At 45.2% G+C, this 18,800-nt stretch overlaps 1 protein-coding gene and 1 non-coding gene across 4 annotated transcripts; both read left to right on the forward strand.

Annotated features, from left to right (window-relative positions):
• The first annotated feature begins 5,852 nt into the window (after window positions 1-5,852).
• Maged2 (MAGE family member D2) lies at window positions 5,853-17,355 on the forward strand. 3 transcript variants are annotated; one of them, XM_008838752.3, is made up of 13 exons: window positions 5,853-5,887; window positions 7,356-7,428; window positions 7,777-8,265; window positions 8,873-9,181; window positions 9,296-9,359; window positions 9,617-9,696; window positions 10,154-10,248; window positions 10,938-11,017; window positions 11,112-11,154; window positions 11,474-11,536; window positions 13,351-13,465; window positions 13,879-14,314; window positions 14,449-14,579. In XM_008838752.3, exons 2-12 carry the CDS (start codon window positions 7,384-7,386, stop codon window positions 14,305-14,307), a joined length of 1,812 nt encoding a protein of 603 aa, XP_008836974.1. In that variant the 5' UTR covers window positions 5,853-5,887; window positions 7,356-7,383; the 3' UTR covers window positions 14,308-14,314; window positions 14,449-14,579. The 3 variants fall into 3 exon arrangements, with proteins under 3 accessions (XP_008836974.1, XP_029422116.1, XP_029422115.1); XM_029566256.1 differs by lacking the exons at window positions 5,853-5,887; window positions 14,449-14,579 and adding an exon at window positions 16,596-17,355 and having other exon boundaries at window positions 7,164-7,428; XM_029566255.1 differs by lacking the exon at window positions 5,853-5,887 and having other exon boundaries at window positions 7,164-7,428.
• Window positions 13,051-13,179, forward strand: LOC115071348. The gene has a single exon (XR_003850435.1). It is a non-coding gene; the product is annotated as a small nucleolar RNA SNORA11 (small nucleolar RNA).
• Window positions 17,356-18,800: the final 1,445 nt, after the last annotated feature.

Genomic DNA, 18,800 nt, shown 5'->3' on the forward strand with positions numbered 1-18,800 from the left:
TCAAACTCACAGAGATCCACCTACCTCTGCCTCCCAAGTGCCGAGATTCAAGGTGTGCACCACCACACCTGGTTTAAAACCAAAAAATTCTTAAAAGATGGCTTCAAAAACAAAGTTATGTTCTTTGCAGGAAAACAGATGCAGCTTGACATAATCATAGTAGTCATATTAAGTCAGTCTCAGAAAGACAGATATCATATGTGTTCTCTTATTTGTGGTTCTCGGATTTTATATTGATACACAATGTCATATACACAAAGGTAGAAGTGAAACAGTATAGAAGAAAAGGGGCTACCGGGGGAGGGGTAAGAAAAGAGTGGCAGGAAAATATACTTAACATACAACATATGCTTGTATGAAAACCAAAAAAACTAAAAAATTTTAAAAGTTGGCTTCAAGGGCGTGGGATGCTGATGTAGAGTGGTGAAGCTTGGGGTTATTTTTATAATATGCTTTTTTGGGTTGATACCATATACCCTTATGATTTTAATAAAAATAAAATATTAGAAACCTTATGTTGCTCTCACAAAGGAAACAATTTTTTTCACAAGTGGGGGGGTCTCAAATTGGAGCTCTTAGTTGGCCTGGAATTCGCTATGTAAACCAGGCTTGCCTAGAACATAGGGCAGTCATCCTGCTTCTGCCCCCCAAATTCTGGGATTACAGGTTTGCACCACCACGCCTGGCTTGAAATAATTATATATCTTATGATACTTTTAAAATGAATATCAAGTTAGACTTGCCTCCATAGATGAAAATCATACTGAAATGTCCCTAACACGTTTAGGAAGAGGGAGGGTGTTTTAGCTCTTCTATTGCTATAATAAAGTACCTAAGGGTGCATGTTCAACGTCTAAGATTATCTGGTCCCATCTTTTGCACCTCTGTTGATGGCATCCTTGACTGCATCTCAACAACACAAACAGCATAATGGTACAACCATAAGCAAAGAGAGCTCAAATGGTGAGGTGTGACTCTTCTACTAATAAGTCACAATTATAGACACTAGCCTGAGTCCCAAGACAGAGCATTAATCCTTCCCAAGGGTGAATGAAACACTAGCCAGGAGGGGACTTAAAATGAGTTGCCCAAATGTAAGCTTTTTATGAGCAAATGCCACCTTTGTGGTAGTGCATAATACATGGTTGGTCCCCATTTTCTTTTGAATGGCCCAATCCTTTCTCACAGTCTTGTTCTTAGTAGGCCTCTGTGTCAGTACAGTCAGATATGGGAAACTCGTCTTTTACGTAACAAAAGGTAGTTGTTTTTGGGGGGGATAGATAGCCCGCCAAACTTAAGGGTTTATTAGAGTAACATGAAATGAGTTAAATTGCCTTACAATAGGAAAAAAAAAAAAAAGGAGATTCCACTGGGATTTCAAAAGAGAAGACAGACGAACTTGGAAATGAGAAGGAATGGAGATGTCATTAAGTTAGAGGACAGAAAGGACTCACCCAGAAATGGGGCACACAGGGCTTTTCCTGGTAATGAGAAAGGCAATGGAGTTCAAAGGATAAGAAAGTCTGAGCTCCAATTTCTAATTTGCTGTGCTATACAGCTTAGGTGACCAAAGAAAAGACCAAAGAAATGCTCTGGAAGGAAATTTTTGCCACTTTCTCTCAGCATTACCTCTGAATTTTACAAAATTTGTTGACTGATTCTATATATTTCAAGGGAAGAGAAATTTGCTAGGCAGGATTGGTGGTAGGGATGTTCGGCACATCCCCCTTTAGCTTCAGGGATCTGGAGTCCTGATACTCCTGAATAAGGCAGCTTCATCCTGACATTCTATGCTGAGCGATATTTAGCCAGAATTCCTTATCTTAGTGGAGATGCTTGGTGGTAACTCTACTTTTCATTTTTTTCCTTAGTTAGTATGTGGGATCTATATAATTTCATGTACTTTTTTTTATTGCTTTAAAAACTTAGGGGCTGGAGAGATGGCTCAGCGGTTAAGAACACTGACTGTTCTTGCAGAAGACCCGGGTTCGAATCCCAGAACCCACATGGCAGCTAACAACTGCTGTAACTCCAGTTCCAGGGGATCCGATAGCCTCTTCTGTCCTCCTCAGGCATTGCATGACATGGGTGCACTTACCTACAAGCAGGCAATATAGACATACACATAAAATAAATAAATATTTTTTAAAAATCTTTATTACACTTTAGTTATTCAGTGTACGTATGTGTGTCTGTGGAGGTCAGAGGACAACTTGCAAGAGTCAGATCTTTCCTTCTACCAGGTGGGTTCTTAGGATCAAACTCATCAGGCTTGCTGGCAAGTGCCTTTACCCACTGACCCATTGTACCAGCCTATCATCTCAGACATTTTTCTGATGATCTATGGATATTAGAAATAGATCTGAGACTTAGTCACTTAGATTCTTCAGATTTTATACATGAATACCGATGATCAAAAAATTCTATAGTTCATTGGGGCTGGAGAGATGGCTAGAGCACTGACTGCTCTTGCAGAGGACCCAGGTTCGAATCCCAGAACCCACATGGCGGCTACAAACCGTCCTTAACTCCAGTTTCAGGGGAATCAGAAGCCTTCTTCTGTCCTCCACGGCATTGCATGACATGGGTGCACTCACATACACGCAGGCAATACACTCATACACATAAAATAAAAATAATAATAAAAAATTCTATAGTTCACAAGAAGAAAATGGAAGGAAATATGTTTTTAGTCAAAGGGTAAACATTTTAAGCTAACTTGTTTTTTTTTAATCTCCTGATAAGGTTATCTCCCTTCTCTGATCTCCAGGCGCTAAAATATCTATGGTATTGTGTTAGAAAAATGGTAAAACTAGGGAGGATGGTGGTGAGATAGTCCCTGTGGTAAAGTTGGATTGTGATTTGGATCACTTCATTAGGTGAGATCCAAAAATATCTAAGGTTCTGATTCTGTTCCTCCAGAAACTGCAAATGAGACAACGTAGAAATCTAAATGTTGGAAGTTGTAACAGAGATTGACACAACACAGGGATAGAAGTAACAGAAGGTGTTCCACAGGGAAGAAATTCCATGAGCAAAAGCTACTAGGCAAGAGAAGGAAGGGCACATCTCCTGATAGTAAAGTGTTCTATTTAACAAAATAGCATGTAAAAGACTGGCAAATGGGTAGATTTGGGGAGAGCCTTGATATCAGGCTCAGGCATTTCTTTAAAAACTACTAATTGTCATGAATACCATACCTGCCACTCATAAGCATCAAGAAACTGCTGTATGATATAGACTCTAAAATAACAATGGTTAAATAAGGCAAACACCTATTTATCTCATTAAAAGAAATCCAAAAGTAGGTAATCATGGTGAAATTGTTAGGGATTAGTTTCTTTTTGTTTGCGGCTCTACCATACTAACTTGTAGCCTGAGTATTTCATGGTCTTTATTTAGGGGGATATTTTTCTAAAAATTAGATACTCTATTACTAAGGAAAAAGAAGAAAATTGGTACCTAATTCTAACTGCCAAAATACCTGGACAGCTGAACATCTTGACCCCTTGGCAGCATTTAATATCTCTCTCTCTCTCTCTCTCTCTCTCTCTCTCTCTCTCTCTCTCTCTCCTCCTCCTCCTCTCTCCTCTCTCCTCTCTCCCCTTCCCCTCTCCCTCCATTCCTCCCTCTCTCCCTCTCCCTCTCTCTCCTGTCCTCTCCTTCTCTTTAGCTTAGGCTAGCTGGTAACTTTCAATTCTCTTTCCTGTCTAGTCCCTAAGTGCTACAATTACAATCGTGTGCCACCACATCCACCTATAAAGAAGCAGCAAGATGTGTATTTTTTTTTTGCCAGTGATAGAGATCAAACCTAGGGTCTCATACATACTAGGTAAGTGTTCTATCACTCAAGCTAGATCCCCACTCCAACCTCTCTCTCCTTTTAAAACAGTCTTTTCCCCTTGGTTTGGTGACAGTGCTTTCTCCTGTATTCTCTTCATTTCTTACAGCCTCTTTCATGGGACCTTTTGGCTTAACCTATACCATACATGTTGTTGGTTTCTAGGGCTTATCCCTGGGTCCAGTCTCTTTCATTGTGGTGCATTACTCCTGGGTGTGCTTGCCTTTTCCTGTGAATTAAAGAACCACTTATACAATGATAACTCCTAGATTGATACTTTCTGCTCAGGCCTTTATCCTAAGATTCAGACACGTGTATTTAACTGCCTGTAAGACATTTCCACCAGATGTACCATCATAGGTACCTCAAAATCAGCATTCAGTTCCTCTCAAATCCATTCATCTTTCAGTGTCCCATATCTCAATGAAAGGGGTCGCTATCTATACAAAATGTCAAACAGGTCCCCAAGAGTTCCTTCCAATATGTCCCTCCTCTCAACCCCTCCCTCCACAATCCAATAATTCACCAACTCCTAATACTTCTCCCCCCTACCCCACACACTGTCTCCCAGTTCTTGAGTTCAATCACTTCTTAACTTCCTTCACTGCTAGTACTCTAGGCCAACTCACAAGCATTGCTTATCTGAATGACTTCCAAAGTCATAACTATGTTCTCTGTTTCCAAGAAGACACCTAATCCATACCCCATACAAAAACTTGGATGTTCTTTCTAAAATACACACCTATGGCATCCATGTTGTCTCCATTCCTAGGGCCCTTTAATAATCCCTCAATGTTCTCAAAATTGAGAATTTTGTTATATTGGCATTGGAGGTTATTTATGATTTGGAAGGGATATGAATCTAGGACATTAGAATTGGAAGATAATGAAGGTTTATATCTAACTTGGGTAGGAGACAGAGCCTGAAAGGTAAGAAAACGGTGAGGTGACATTACTGGACTGGAAGAAGTAACAGTTCAGAGAAGAAGGTGAAACAGGAGTATTGACAAATTTTTTATAAAAATGGAAGCCTTTATCCTTTCACGCACTGATGGGCACTAGGCTAATTGTGAACAGTGCCTCAGGAAACATGGTGTGAAGGCATTTCTATAGTACTAGATGACTTAACTAGACTTACAAAAACAAGTATTGCATGTTTTCTGTATGTGGAATTTGGAGCCTGGGGAGCACATGAAAATAAAAGGGAGACTAATAGGGATGGGGAAAGGAAAATAGGGACGGGGATAAGAAAGGCTAATGAACATGAATATATATGTAAATTCCACAGTGAAACTCATTACTTTGTACAATTAACATATGCTGAAAATGGAAGTCTTTTCAAAAGATTTGAGTTAGTAAGAAAAAAAAATTACAAAAAAAGAATCCAATATAGACACCAGGATGTTCCTTATAGCATTGTTTGTTATTGTGAGCAAAGAGAAAGAACTCAAAAGTGCAGGCATGCTGGACCAAGTAAAAAAATTGTAGGACATCTATAGAAGAAAAGATTATACCACCATTAAGAAAAGTGCTCATTAAGGAAATACACAGCTGAAAAAAATAGGTTTCAGAGTAGTAGGTATAGTGTAGCATGCATGTATGTGAAGAAACAATAATGTGAAATGGAAAAAAATCTGGAGGAATGTAATCAAACCATGAATTATGAGTATTTCTGGGGAATGAGATTAAAGGTGGCCCTTCATTGTTGCATATTTCTACACTTTTCTACTTTTCACAACGACAATACACTACCTTTGTAATAAGTAAAAATAATGCTACAAAATAAATTCAATGAATGAGTCGTTTTCATGGGGTGGTTTGGATTGGAAGGGCTTCAGACCGAGCCTGGTACAGTGGCATAAACATAGGCTTCGGCATCAGACTGCATTGAGCAGGGCCCCATTGCCCCACCCCCGAGGAAGGGGGCGGCGGGGGGCAGGGGGCTGAGGAAAGGGGCTGGGCTGGGCTATCTGCAGTCCAGGAGCCTGAGACTTGGAGGGGGACTGAGAGCGGGCACACGAATCCCAGACTCGCTTCGAGGATAAGGTGAGGGGGACAAGATTGGGGTTTCCTGGCAGCCAGACAGTGGTTTCAACCCCCGAAACTCACAGCCAGGCAGGTGGGCAGTTCTTATTTCACCACTGTAACTGGAGTAGAGGTGCCGCTGAATGGGGTGTGAGAATGAGGACGACCAAGAAAGTAGTGGGCTGTATATGGGGGCTGGACAGCAGAGATTAGCGGAGGTGATGGGGAGAAAAAGAGGGAACCGTGCATGTTAAGTGGAGGGATACTGAGGGGGAGTGGAGATCCAGTAAAGAGACTACAGGGTGCAGAGAGGAGTTAAGGAACACCGGGCGGGGGAAGGGTGTGCATAGGTAATACAGAGGAGGATGTTAAGAATGGCAAGAGGAGATTCTGTAGGGTAAATAGAAAATGCAATGGGAAATAGGGAGTCAGGATCCAGGCTGAAGGAATAGGGGGGCGGATAAGGAGTGAGGGGGAGGGGCAGACTGGCTGGGACGGAGGCCCCCTAGGGAGGCGGAAAGGGGCGGGACCACTTCCGGCCTTGAGTGGGGAGGGCAGCCTCTGAGTTTCGGAGGGGCTTGAAGAGAGTGGACGCACTCAGGAATTGAAGAAAGACGAGGTAAGCCTCGGGCTGGGCTTTGGATGAGAGCCCTCTAGGGGTCGGCCCCACCCTCTGGGATCTGGAGAAAACTAGCCTTAAGGACCAGATCGTGAGGAATCCATCAAGCTAGGAAGGGAGGGGAATGGACCTCGTTTGGCTGGGCCCAAGATGGAATCTCTAGTTCAATACTGAGTTGAGGAGGGGGTGTTATAGGGAAGGGGCCGAACCAAGATGGGTTTTGCTTTTTGGAGGGGGGCGTGTTTGGGTAAAAGGGCGGGACCTGGAGGCACTGTGGAATTGGTAGGGTGGAGTAAGGGAGGGGCTGGGACCTCCAGACACTGCAATGGTTTGGAAGGGAGGCTAGTTGGGGAGGGGGCGGGGCCGAACAGCACTGCGGACCTGAAGAGGGGCGTGTGTAGGGGGTAGGGTACTGGACTGAGACTGTGATCATTGCGCATGTGCCGTATGTATAGCTAGAAAGGGGCGTGTAGAGACGGGCCAGCTCGGAGACAGCGCTAGTTGCCGAATGCGCATGCGCATGGCGAACATTGGCGAACCAGCTAGTGCTGCGAAAGCAGGCGGCGCTGAAGCAGTTCGCAGCAGACGCGCATGCGCACTATAGACTTGCGGCTGGGTGGGGGAGTGAGCTGGGAAAAGGGGCGGGGTCCTCAGAGCTGCCGCGCTGGCACATCTTCCTGGAGAAGGGGAGGGTGCGGCTGCAGAGAATTGAGACCTAGACTCTGGATTTCTGTATCTTAGCACAGACTCCTTGGGGTTGGGGGAGGGATTTGGGATTGGGGCCATAGAGAAGGTGAGGATCAGCTCCTAGGAAGAACAAGGCATAGGACTATCAGTGGTCTCTTCACTTGACCCAGGCCTTCTCTTCAGGCTCAGCTTTGCTAGGCGAATTTGAGACATGTCTGACACAAGTGAGAGTGGTGCGGGTCCAACTCGCTTTCAGGTAAGACCTCATTATTCCTCTCCGTTGCTACTTTGCCTTAACAGACCCTGTTGCTGCTCCAAATCCTTGATGCTTCCCCTCCCATCCTTGTCTTTCTCCACCCACTTCCTTGCCTGGGTGTATCCCCCTTCTCAGTGGAGGGGGAAAGGGAGAGAGGATGAGTGGGCCCTTGTTCTGTCATTAGTTTTTGCTTAGAGGAAGGGGAGGACTTGATGGGCTGAGGTGGTCGGAACATACTGCAGGTAGGAGTCATTACAGGTCAGAGAAGTGTAGCCTTGGAATTTTGGAGTCGTTTGCCTAGTTGAGGGTGGGAAGAAGGTCAACACGTTTCTCTGCTTCCCCTTACAGGTCAAAGCTTCAGAAAAGGGAGGCAATTCAATGCAGAACCTGTTGACAGTGACCCAGAAGTTGGAGGTCTCCGAGATGCCAAAGGCCACAAAGGCACCAAAGGTCTCAGAGGCTGCAAAGGTTTCAAAAGCCTCAGGAATCTCAAAAGCTACAGAAGTCTCAAAGTCCCCAGAGGCACCCGAGGCTGCTGCCACCCAGACCTCAACTACCACACAGCAGACTGATACCCAGGTCCTGGCAGCTGAAAACAAGAGCCCAGCAGCTGACCCGAAGGTGCAAAAGGCTGACCTGCAGGCTATGGCGATGCCTGCCACTCAGACCAAAAAGGTCGACTGTGTGGCTGATCTGAAGGTCAATACAAAGGTCCCGGAGACTGAAGGTGCTGCCTCTCAGGCTGGAGCAGATGAACCTGAGTCTGAGGGTGCAGCTGTCCAGGTTCAGATCAATCAGGATACTCGGCCCAAGGTCAAAGCCAAGAATGCCCAAAAGGTAATATCTCTGCAATCAACACCCTTGCTTCTCCACATCTATCCTCTCATTGGGTTCAAACATTAGAAAGATCCCTGTGCTTATTAACACTGCAGGGGACACTGAGAGGACTGTGTTATAATTCGTGTATCCACAGGCCTCACAGGCTGGTGGGGAGATGACGGGAATGCACAGAGCTACAATGTGAATATAATGCGGTTTATATTACATAGTATCTGCACACTTTTAGTCTTTGAGCTAGGCATATTCACATGTGTTGTCTCATTATAGCTGGAAGTAACTCCTTAGAATTTCAGTTTTATAGAGAAGGAAGCAGACTTCCAGAGAGATGACTTGTCCAGGGTGGTACAAGCAGAGCCAGTGGTGAACACAGCAAGAAGAAAAGCCTCAGGCCTTGTTTCTGAGTTGCTCCTGATCCACTCAAGGATGAAGTTCCCAACTGGAAGTCAGTGATAAGCCCAGAACTCAGGATGGCTAGTGCCTAGTGAGTTGGGCTATTACTGAAGGCACAGGACTGGGGTTGGGGTCCTTCCTGGAAGAGTCAGGGTTAGGAGGAATGACCACCTGTTTCACTTGGTGATGCCTAGTTTCCTCCCTGTTGATGCAGGTGAAACACCTGGAAGGGGAAGAGGATGCCAGTAGCGATCAGAGTCAGGCTTCTGGAACTACAGGTGGTCGAAGGGTCTCAAAGGCCCTAATGGCCTCTATGGCCCGCAGAGCTTCAAGGGGACCCATAGCCTTTTGGGCCCGCAGGGCATCAAGGACTCGGTTGGCTGCTTGGGCCCGGAGAGCTCTGCTCTCCCTGAGGTCACCTAGAGCTCGGAGGGGTAAGGCCCGTCGTAGAGCTGCCAAGCTCCAGTCATCCCAAGAACCTGAAGTACCTCCACCTCGAGATGTGGCCCTTTTACAAGGAAGGGTAAGAACTTCTTTCCATCCTGCGTTTTCCACTGCTTTGCTTGCCATTCTCTCTTATCTTTGGTGTTTTCTGAAAGCTTATTTCAATCTTTTTTACCATTTCCTTCTCTTCTAGGCAAATGATTTGGTGAAGTACCTGTTGGCTAAAGACCAGACAAAGATTCCCATCAGGCGCTCAGGTAGAGTCCTACAAACCTTTCCCTCTACTGACCTCTGCCCTCCCTTGCCTTCTCTCAAGGCCATGTACTAGGGACATCCTTCACTCTTCTGCTCCAGTCTTTCATTCCAAAGCAACAGCAATAGTGGAGTCTCTATTGATAAGCCCAGAAGCTGATTATGCCACTCAAGGCATGGATGACAAGGGGTCTAAAGTTTGGGCGTGAGGGTCACTTGGCTACTCTTCAGTTGACATTCTTAAAATACTCTCCCATTGCAGACATGCTGAAGGACATCATCAAAGAATATACTGATGTGTATCCGGAAATCATTGAACGAGCAGGCTATTCCTTGGAGAAGGTGAAGGGGCAGCCCTGGGGGATGGGTACATGGGGAAGCCTTGAATGGAACAAAGGTGCATTATGACCGTTCTGAGGGGAAGCCCAGAGACCTGCTAATACATTTCCATCATTTTGCAGATGAACACACAGAGGCCTGGGGAGGGGTGTAGATCAGTCACACAGTAAGTTAGTGGTGAAAATACAGCTAGTGTAGTCTTGGCTTCTGTCTGCTGCTGGGTACATCACCTCATGTATTCCAGATGCTCATCTCTCTGTCTCCCTAGGTTCCCACTGATCACAAAAATGATGTGGATGACCAGCATATGTTATGTTTAATGTGCACTTAGTTATGTGTTTTATATACATTATGCCATCAATTTCTCACACGGACAAATACCCTTAGGTACATGAGGAAGCTACAGAATGCCTGGGAAGCTAATTTTTATGATTTCATAAGCTATTCTCCCCATCCACAGGTATTTGGAATTCAGCTGAAAGAAATTGATAAGAGTGACCACTTGTATATTCTCCTCAGCACCTTAGAGCCTACTGATGCAGGCATACTGGGAACGTAAGCTGGGAAAATGCTGGGGTGGGAAGGGGCTTCTGCTTCATCCACGGTACTGCCCTTTCCCTGCCCTCTCGTCCCATATCCTCTTAGAGGCCCAGGAAAGAGGGCCTAAAAGCCCCTGCCCCAGCCCCATACCCGGTTGGGAGTGTGTGCAGTGGTGGTGCCAGATTGTGACTGATGGAAGGGTTCCAGAGCCTGGAGTGGGGCATTCCTGCTATCAGGTTGGCTTTCTCTCCAGCAGCTCCCACGAAGTCAGCCTATTGTTGCTTGTCTCTTCTGCCAAATGCCTGGCCTGGTAGACTGGCTCTCAAGAGAGGGAGGCCTTTCTGATGTGGGTAACCATGATGCTTGAGGGCAAGATTGTCACTGGGGTTCTGTCTAGAATTGTCTCAGAGTGGGGGCTTTGGGAGAAAAAGGAAGGACTCCTATTGACTGAGTGCCTACATTATCCTAGGTTGACAGGCATTCTTCCATCTCCTCCTCAATCCTGGATAGGGAGGGGTAGGATGCGATTTCTCATTTAGCTGAATGGAGACTTTGGCTCGATGGTGAAAGCACCATGCTTTGGGTCATAGACAACTGGGGCCCTAGACTAGGCTGAATTCTTCCATACCTGAGGAACCTGGAAGAGGCTGCTGTGTCTTGTGGATGGCTTGTAGTTGTAAACTTTCTGCCTCGTTATTCCTTAGAACCAAGGACTCACCTAAGTTGGGTCTCCTAATGGTGCTTCTTAGCATCATCTTCATGAATGGAAATCGGTCCAGTGAGGGTGAGTACCTGGACATGCAGCTGAATAGGTGGCCATTGTCTGAATTCCAGATGCTCATTTTCTGTCTCTGTCTCCTTCTTGCCTCCCCTTGCAGCTGTCATCTGGGAGGTGCTGCGCAAGTTGGGACTGCGCCCTGGGTATGATTGGGCTCTCTCAGCGCTTGCTATCCATGTTGTCCTTTGGCAAGAGATGACAGTCCCAGGATTGCATCAGCCTGGTGGTCTGGTGGAGGGGGGCAGGTGCTGGGCTGGGTAGTGGGCTCAGGGTTCTGACCTGTGTGAATGGGGAAATTGCTCTTGTCTTTGCTCACCCTTTCACTGTCTCTTGAGCTCCCATGGAGCTTCCTCCTGTGCTGTAAATCTCTTTTCTATCTTAGAAATGCCTCTGCCATCTGGGAAGTTAGACAGTCCTAATTGTATATATTTGTTTATTCGGTTTTCTTTCTTACGCTCTCAGGATACATCATTCACTTTTTGGGGATGTGAAGAAGCTCATTACTGATGAATTTGTGAAGCAGAAGTAGGTGCCTGTGTCTAGTGTTGTTGTGTTCCATGCATTTTGCCCATTTCAGAACAGAGTGCTAAAGCTATGGTCTGTGCAAGTCTATGTGCATGTGCGCAGGTGTTTGTGGTCTGAAGTGTACTTGTGTGTATGCCTGTCATAGGCTATTTCTGGGGACAATCATAGATCTTAAATATTACATAGTCTCTCATTTATGGCTTCAGAACAACTCCTCAAGGGGGTGTGTGTCATTGTCAGCATTACACACATGTGGAAGCAGACATAAAGAGGTGAAGTCATTTGCTCAGAGTTACATAGGTAGAAAATGAGAGTTGCATTTGGAACATGGCTCTGATGCCTTGATAATTATTACTCTGCTAGATAGAGCTTCATAAAAATGAATTTCTATCAAAAATTCCCTTGAATGGTAGCCTTTGGAAACCGGGGACTATGCTGGAACCTGACTTGTACATCTGATTTCATTTTCATACTTATCCACCATTTACAGTTGAGGGGTATGAGTCCCTAAGAGGGCATGATTGAACATGGCTCCTAGGTAATGAAAGGCTACCCTCTTGACTTTCTGAGTAGGGTTCCACCTTGGGTCACTGGGCCTCAGAGAAGAACATGCAAGCATTCACATACACAAACACAGGTACATACCCCACCCACACACACACACTCAGAAATATACATGAGAGGCTAGAGAGGTGTCTCAGCAGTTGCTAACACTGGGTGCTCATTCAGAGAACCGTGGTTCGATTCCCAACACTCACATGGCGGCTAACAACTCTTCAAAACTCCATGGGATCCAATGCCTTCTTCTGGCCTCTTTTGGCCTCCATGGGCTTTGCACAACATGGGTACATTTACATACATGCAAACATAACATACACATAAAAATAAACAATAAATAAATAATTTTAAAAAATGAAGTACCCTGTTCTTAACTGGCTATTTCTTTTAAAAATACTGTATTTATCATTTTTATTTTATGTCTATGAGTGTATTGCCTGCATGTATGTAAGTGCACCCATGTCATACAATGTCCTCGGATGTCAGAAGAGGGTGCCTGATCCCTTGGAACTGTAGTTATGGACAAGTTTCTAGCTGCCATGTGGGTGCTGGGATTCAAACCTGGGTCTTCTGCAAGAACAACCAGTGTTCTTAACCGCTGAGCCATCTCTACAGCCCCAGACTGTCTATTTCTTTCTTTGTAGTCTTTTTATTTTTTGAGACAGGATCTCCTCAAACTCATTATGTAGCCAAGGATGACCCTGAACTCAGTCTGCTGAGTTCTGGGATTACAGGCATGTTACCACACCCTGCTCCTTATAGTCTTCCATGTCTGATTTTGGTTTTTTGAGACAGTCTCACTATATAGCCCTGATTGGCCTGGAGCCAGGCTGACCTCAAACTCATACAGATCAGCCTGCCTTGGCCTCCTGAGTGCTGTGATTAAAGGTAATTATGCCCAGTCAGACATTTTTTGTAGTGGATCTTTCCAGAGCATAGCCAGGCCTCCTTCCAGCAGGGTGTGCTCAGAGCAGACGGCCTGAAGAATGGCTCCTCTGTTTACAACTCACCCAACAGGAATCTGGGGCCATTGTGATGAGGAGCACGACATTTGTGACCTCCCTGTGAGCAAATGCCCTACATGTTTCTCCTCTGTTCTTCCACATGGCTTCTGGCCAGGAGCGATAGGACAGGGCTCGATAGTGGGGGGGTGGTGCAGTATTTAGTTGGGGATGTGTCTGTCTACAACCTCAAGTCCATAAACCAGTAGTCCATGAGTGGCCCTAGAAACTGGCTTTCAACCTCTTTTTTTTAAGGTACTTGGATTATGCCAGAGTACCCAATAGCAATCCTCCCGAGTATGAGTTCTTCTGGGGACTGCGCTCTTACTATGAGACCAGCAAGATGAAAGTCCTCAAGTTTGCTTGTAAGGTAATTGGAGAGCTGTTTGTATTTGGCCTATGAAGATCATGGGGTGTCTCAGGCTGGGACATTCTCCATTCCAATAAGCCTGAAGTTCATGTCTAAACATGTTTAAGCCTCTTTGAGTTATCAAACACTGTGATAGGCACTGTATCTGGATCATTTAATCCTTACAACTCATATAGCGTTGCTATACTGTATATGTGAAAACCAGCTCAGAGAAGTTGGTAGGTGATGTGTCCAGCTCAGAGAGTCAGTAAATGTCAATGAGGGATGTAATGAATGGGAGGTGCAGGCTTGCTAGTACTAACTGTATTATTACTCTTATATACAGCACGTAATATGGTGGCTTGCAAACAGTAAGTGCTAAATCCTCTGATTGTGATTGTTCCAATGTTTTTTTTTTTTTCTTTTCATTTTAGGTGCAAAAGAAGGATCCCAAAGAATGGGCAGCTCAGTACCGAGAGGCAATGGAAGCAGATTTGAAGGCTGCAGCTGAGGCTGCTGCTGAGGCAAAGGCAAGGGCCGAGATTAGAGCTCAAATGGGCATTGGGCTTGGCTCTGAGAATGCTGCCGGTCCCTGCAACTGGGATGAAGCTGATATCGGACCTTGGGCCAAAGCCAGGATCCAGGCAGGAGCTGAAGCTAAAGCCAAAGGCGAAGAGAGTGATGGTGCCAGTGCCAGTGCTGGTGCCAGTGCCAGTACTAGTGCTGGTGCCAGTGCTAGTGGTGGCTTCAGTACCCGTCCCAGCCTGACTGCCACTCTCACATTTGGGCTCTTTGCTGGTCTTAGTGGAGCTGGTGCCAGAACCAGTGGCAGCTCCGGTGCCTGTGGTTTCTCCTACAAGTGAGATTCAGGTATCTGTACTGGTGGCAGGGGGGTAGCTGGGGCTCATGGGGTTGAAAATGGGGCACTTAAGCCTGGGCTGGAGATGAACATGGAACATGTGCATGATATCAACAGACTGGTGTTCCTTTACTTGTATTTTCAGATTTTGCTAATCCCAGCAGTCTTCTCAAGCCAGGGTGTGCTCTCAGAAACCTACTCGACACAGCACTCTAGGCAGCCACTATCAGTCAATTGAAGTCAACACTCTGCATTAAATCTGTTTGCCATTTCTGAGTTTATTGCTTTTTTTAAAAAGAAAAAAGACTATCACATTTTAAAAAGAATTGGGAACGTTTCTATTTCAGTGATATTGTTGGACTCCTGAGATTGAGAATTAGCAAATCTCCCTGGCCTCACTTTCCTCTAGGGTAGATGGGCTTTCTCTGGGGTAGAGTCACAGAGATTGTAGTTTCAGAGGACACTCTTTCAAGGAGAGACCTGAGAGGGTCTGTGATAGACAGCAGAGAAAGAGGAGGCCTCATGTACACCATGTGCAGACTCTCCTTTTGAGAAATGTGCATGAAAGGAGAAAGAGGTGAGTGGCTAAAGAGAGACCCAGACAGGAACATTTTCTTAGAGAAGAGTGTGACATAACAGGGGAGGAGCCACTGGAGAAGGAGAAGTTGAACACTGATTCATACAGCCCAATTCTTGAGGAGATGAGAGGTCTGGGCTGCAAATGCGCTGTCTAGATAGTACTCAAGAGAGATGTCAAGTAGTGTGAAGGTCCTAATAGTGGACAGAGTGGCTAGATTTGGGCAGCAGTGGGGTTAGGACAAGGCTGTGATTGATATTCTGGGTATAGCCACTAAGGAAATGAGTATTGGTTTACTCCAGGGTTTGAGTTCTGTCATTTGGATTTGGAATAAGGACACAGGACTGAAGGCAGCAAATGCCGAGTCTAGGTTTTATCTACTGTGTTTTGGTGCCTGACCTACAGTACTTATGTAGAGTGGCAGAAGAGATAGACAGTGGGACCTAGGCAGACTTGGAGAAGGATGAGGAGTATATGAGAAAGATTGAGGACCAGTGTAGAGTTCTGTAGGTAGGAGTCTTAAGTCTAAGAATTAGGACTCCATGTTAAATAAGTAGGTATCTGGGGAAGAGTGTAGAAACAATTTAAGGTTGAACTGGGGGATTAGTTACATACTGGGATGGTTGTTAGAAGATAGAGTAGATTAAGCTCTCGGTAATGGCAAAGTCCAAGGAGTAGTGATGAAAGGGAAAGAAGATAATTTTGGGGAACGAGAGGATAATGGCTTGAGAGGCCAGAGTATTGGATTATCCATATGGACTGTCAAATCACCTGTTTGGGAGAAGGAGTAGGGATAAAAGAGATGACTATGAAGCAGGAAGCAAAGGCCCCTCCTGTGGTTGAGGGTAGTGTCTACCAGGCTACATGGCTCACTAAGAGATAAGGCACTCAGGCTGTTGGAGATTGACTTGAGTGGGGGGAGTCTTGCTTTGCTCCTTTTGTCTGTGAGGAGAATCCTTCAGACTCTACAATCCCTATAATACCAGACTCCTAATCTCTAGGATAGTCTTGTGAGCAATGAGGCCCTTATAATGGCCATCTCTTCCCTCTTATACACTGTATAAACAATTAAAGAACAGTTATTGTTTAGGAAACATGATTTGAAAAAATACTTATTGAACTTTTGTACATTTCATACAAGAGTTATTAATCAAATTTCGACCCCCTTCCCCATTCATGCCCTCCCACCAGACTTCATGTATTCTGCCATATGTGTTATGTCCCATCTGGTCTAGCATCTGTACCTAGATGTCCTTTGGTGCAAGTTCAACCACTGGGGTCTAGTCAAGTTCTACGCACCCTCACCACCCAGCGGTATTCAGTTTCCAACAGTTCCTAGGCTAGGGCCAGCCCACCGCCCATTTCCCTCACTCTACTCTGGGCCCTTGTCTGATTGAGTTAGCATGGGTCTTGTGATTTTTTTAAAAAAGCTCCAGCTGGAGAGGAACAGCTCTTGACTATGGCCATCAGTTTAGACCCACTTTCATTTTGACTGCTGTGGTAGTCTTCACTGGAAGCAGAAGTACTTCCATTAGGGTACATGTCATGGTCTTTTGGGGAGGCTGGGTGGTACCCATGACAAGTAGCCAAAGTCAGGACTTGGTGGGTACTGTGTCCAAAGGTATCTGCCCCAGTTACTTTCCATTGCTGTGATGTAAACACTGACCAAAACCAACTTGGAGAGGAAAGGATTTATTTTATCTTACATCTCCCAGGTCACAGATCATCACTGAGGAACTCAAGGCATGAACCTGAAGCACAGACGATGGAGGAATGCTGCTTACTGGATTGTTCTCCTGACCTGTGCTCAGCCCGCTTTCTTACATAACACAGGATTACCTGCCCAAGGGTGGTACTGCCCACAGTGGGCTAGGCCCTCTCACATCAGTCAGTAATCAAGAAAATGCCCCACTGATATGGCCACAGGCCAAAAGAGGCAATTCCCCAACTGAGATTCCCTCTACCCAAGTGTGTCAGTTGACAACTGAAGCTATTCAACATAGCAACTCATTCCCAGGTACTATCTATGTGAAAATGTGGGCTAGGAGATAATGGAGGGTATTGAAGAACTCAGGTACTGTGGTTCTGATAAAAATTGAGATCAAAGTGTTTGATAGCATTAAGAGTGAATCATAATCATGAAGAACTCTGCCATTCCCACTATGTTCCCACTGCAGGGCATTAGAGTTTGTAGAGTTTTCTCCTTCCAGGAAACCTATAGTTTGGTTGGACAACGGATTGGCTCTTTCCTAAGTGTCAGGCCTTGAGTGCAGGTAGGATAGGCAGAAAGAACAAGTCATCCTTGGCAAGTGGGGGAGTGTTTTGGCACAGAAGAGGGAGTGGCAGGCAAAAATGGGGAAGGACCTTGTTTTGTCACCTTTATCAGCCTGGATGCCATTACTGTAATGGACTTTCACAATTTCCAGTCATTCCTTTAGTATATCATTAATTAAATCCAAATAATTTTACATTACATCATGTATCTTCCCCTTGGCTAGGAGTAGGAAGAGCTCTTTGAGCAATTTTACCACTAATTTATCACCCTCTAAGAAGATTTTAGACAGTTTTTGTCCAAATTGTTCTCTTGCCCTTGAAATATTTTTCCACAAATATACTGTACATAAAGAATAAGCATAGCCATCCTGGTGACTCAGGCCTACAATCCCACCTATCTGGGAGGCTGAAGTAGGAAAATCAAGGCCCGCCTGTTTCAGAGTGAGGTCACGGCACCAGCCTGGGCAACTTATTGAGACCCTGTGTTAAAAGTTACTTTTTGGTCTTTTTGAGACAGGGTCTCCCTGTAGCCCCAGGTGGCCTGGAACTCACTATGTAGACCAGGCTGGCCTTGAACTCACAGAGATCTGCCCGCTTCTGCCTCTCGAGTGCTGGGATTAAAGGCGTGTGCCACCATGCCCGGCATAAAAAATACTTTTTAAGAGGGCTGGGAGGGCTGGAGAGATGGTTCAGCAATTAAAAGTATTGATTATTATTGCAGAGGACCCGAGTTTGATTCCTAGCACCCACATGGTGGCTGATAACCGTCCGTAACTCCAGTTCCAGGGGATCCAACACCCTCTTTTGACCCCTGAGGGCATTGCATGACATGGGTGCACCTACCTACATGCAGGCAATACACTCATACACATAAATTTTTTTTTAAGATTTAGTTTTATTTATGTACGTGTGTGTATGTATGTGTGTATGCACATGTGTATGTGTGTGCCCACAGGAGCGGGCATTGGATCCCCAGGAGCTAGAATTATACGAGGTGGTATGCCATTGACATGGGTACTGGGAACCAAATTCTAGTCCTCTGAAGGTCAATCTATATTGAAATTATGTTGCACTAGGACAATTATACATTGGTTCACTGAGCAAGCACTGGCTTGTCTAAACAGTTTGATAGAATTCCTTTGGTCAGCTTGCGCATAGGACACAATTATTCTCACACAGCCTGTTCTGAGATACGTATTCACTTACTCCTCAAAATATCTGTAGGCAAAACAATTCAAACTGTGCCTGGCACATAATGTATGCCTTTTAAGTATTTTATTACAGTATTGTTATCACTGTCAAGTCTTCAAACTTTCTCCCTGTTCTCTGACCCTCTGGCCAGACTTAATCAACAATGATCCAGGCTTCTGGCCAGGTTGCTTTCTATTTATTTGTTTTATTGGTTGTTTTCAGACAGCATCTCAAATAGCCCAGGGTGGCCTTAAACTCCTGATACTTCTGCTTCTGCCTCCCTTCGAAGTGCTAGGATTACAGGTCGCTTTCTGGATAAAGAGACAAGCATATGCATGACTCCAAAGTGGATCCTTTCCTCTTTCCTTCCTATCAGGACCACATCTGAGCAGGGCTGTAGCACACAGCTCAACTTCCATCTCCTTATCATTATATGTCATCTAAAAACCATGCTC

This window comes from Nannospalax galili, unplaced genomic scaffold (genome assembly GCF_000622305.1).
Source record: "Nannospalax galili isolate Female #2095 unplaced genomic scaffold, S.galili_v1.0 scaffold1759, whole genome shotgun sequence".
NCBI classification, from domain to species: domain Eukaryota; kingdom Metazoa; phylum Chordata; class Mammalia; order Rodentia; family Spalacidae; genus Nannospalax; species Nannospalax galili.

Bases quoted from the DNA above. Each gene is read 5' to 3' on its own strand.
- Maged2 (XM_008838752.3), top strand. From the start codon at position 7,384: ATGTCTGACACAAGTGAGAGTGGTGCGGGTCCAACTCGCTTTCAG. The intron at 11,537-13,350 runs GTAGGTGCCTGT...CTTTTTTTTAAG, and splicing joins GATGAATTTGTGAAGCAGAA to GTACTTGGATTATGCCAGAG. The intron at 13,466-13,878 runs GTAATTGGAGAG...TTTTCATTTTAG, and splicing joins TCCTCAAGTTTGCTTGTAAG to GTGCAAAAGAAGGATCCCAA.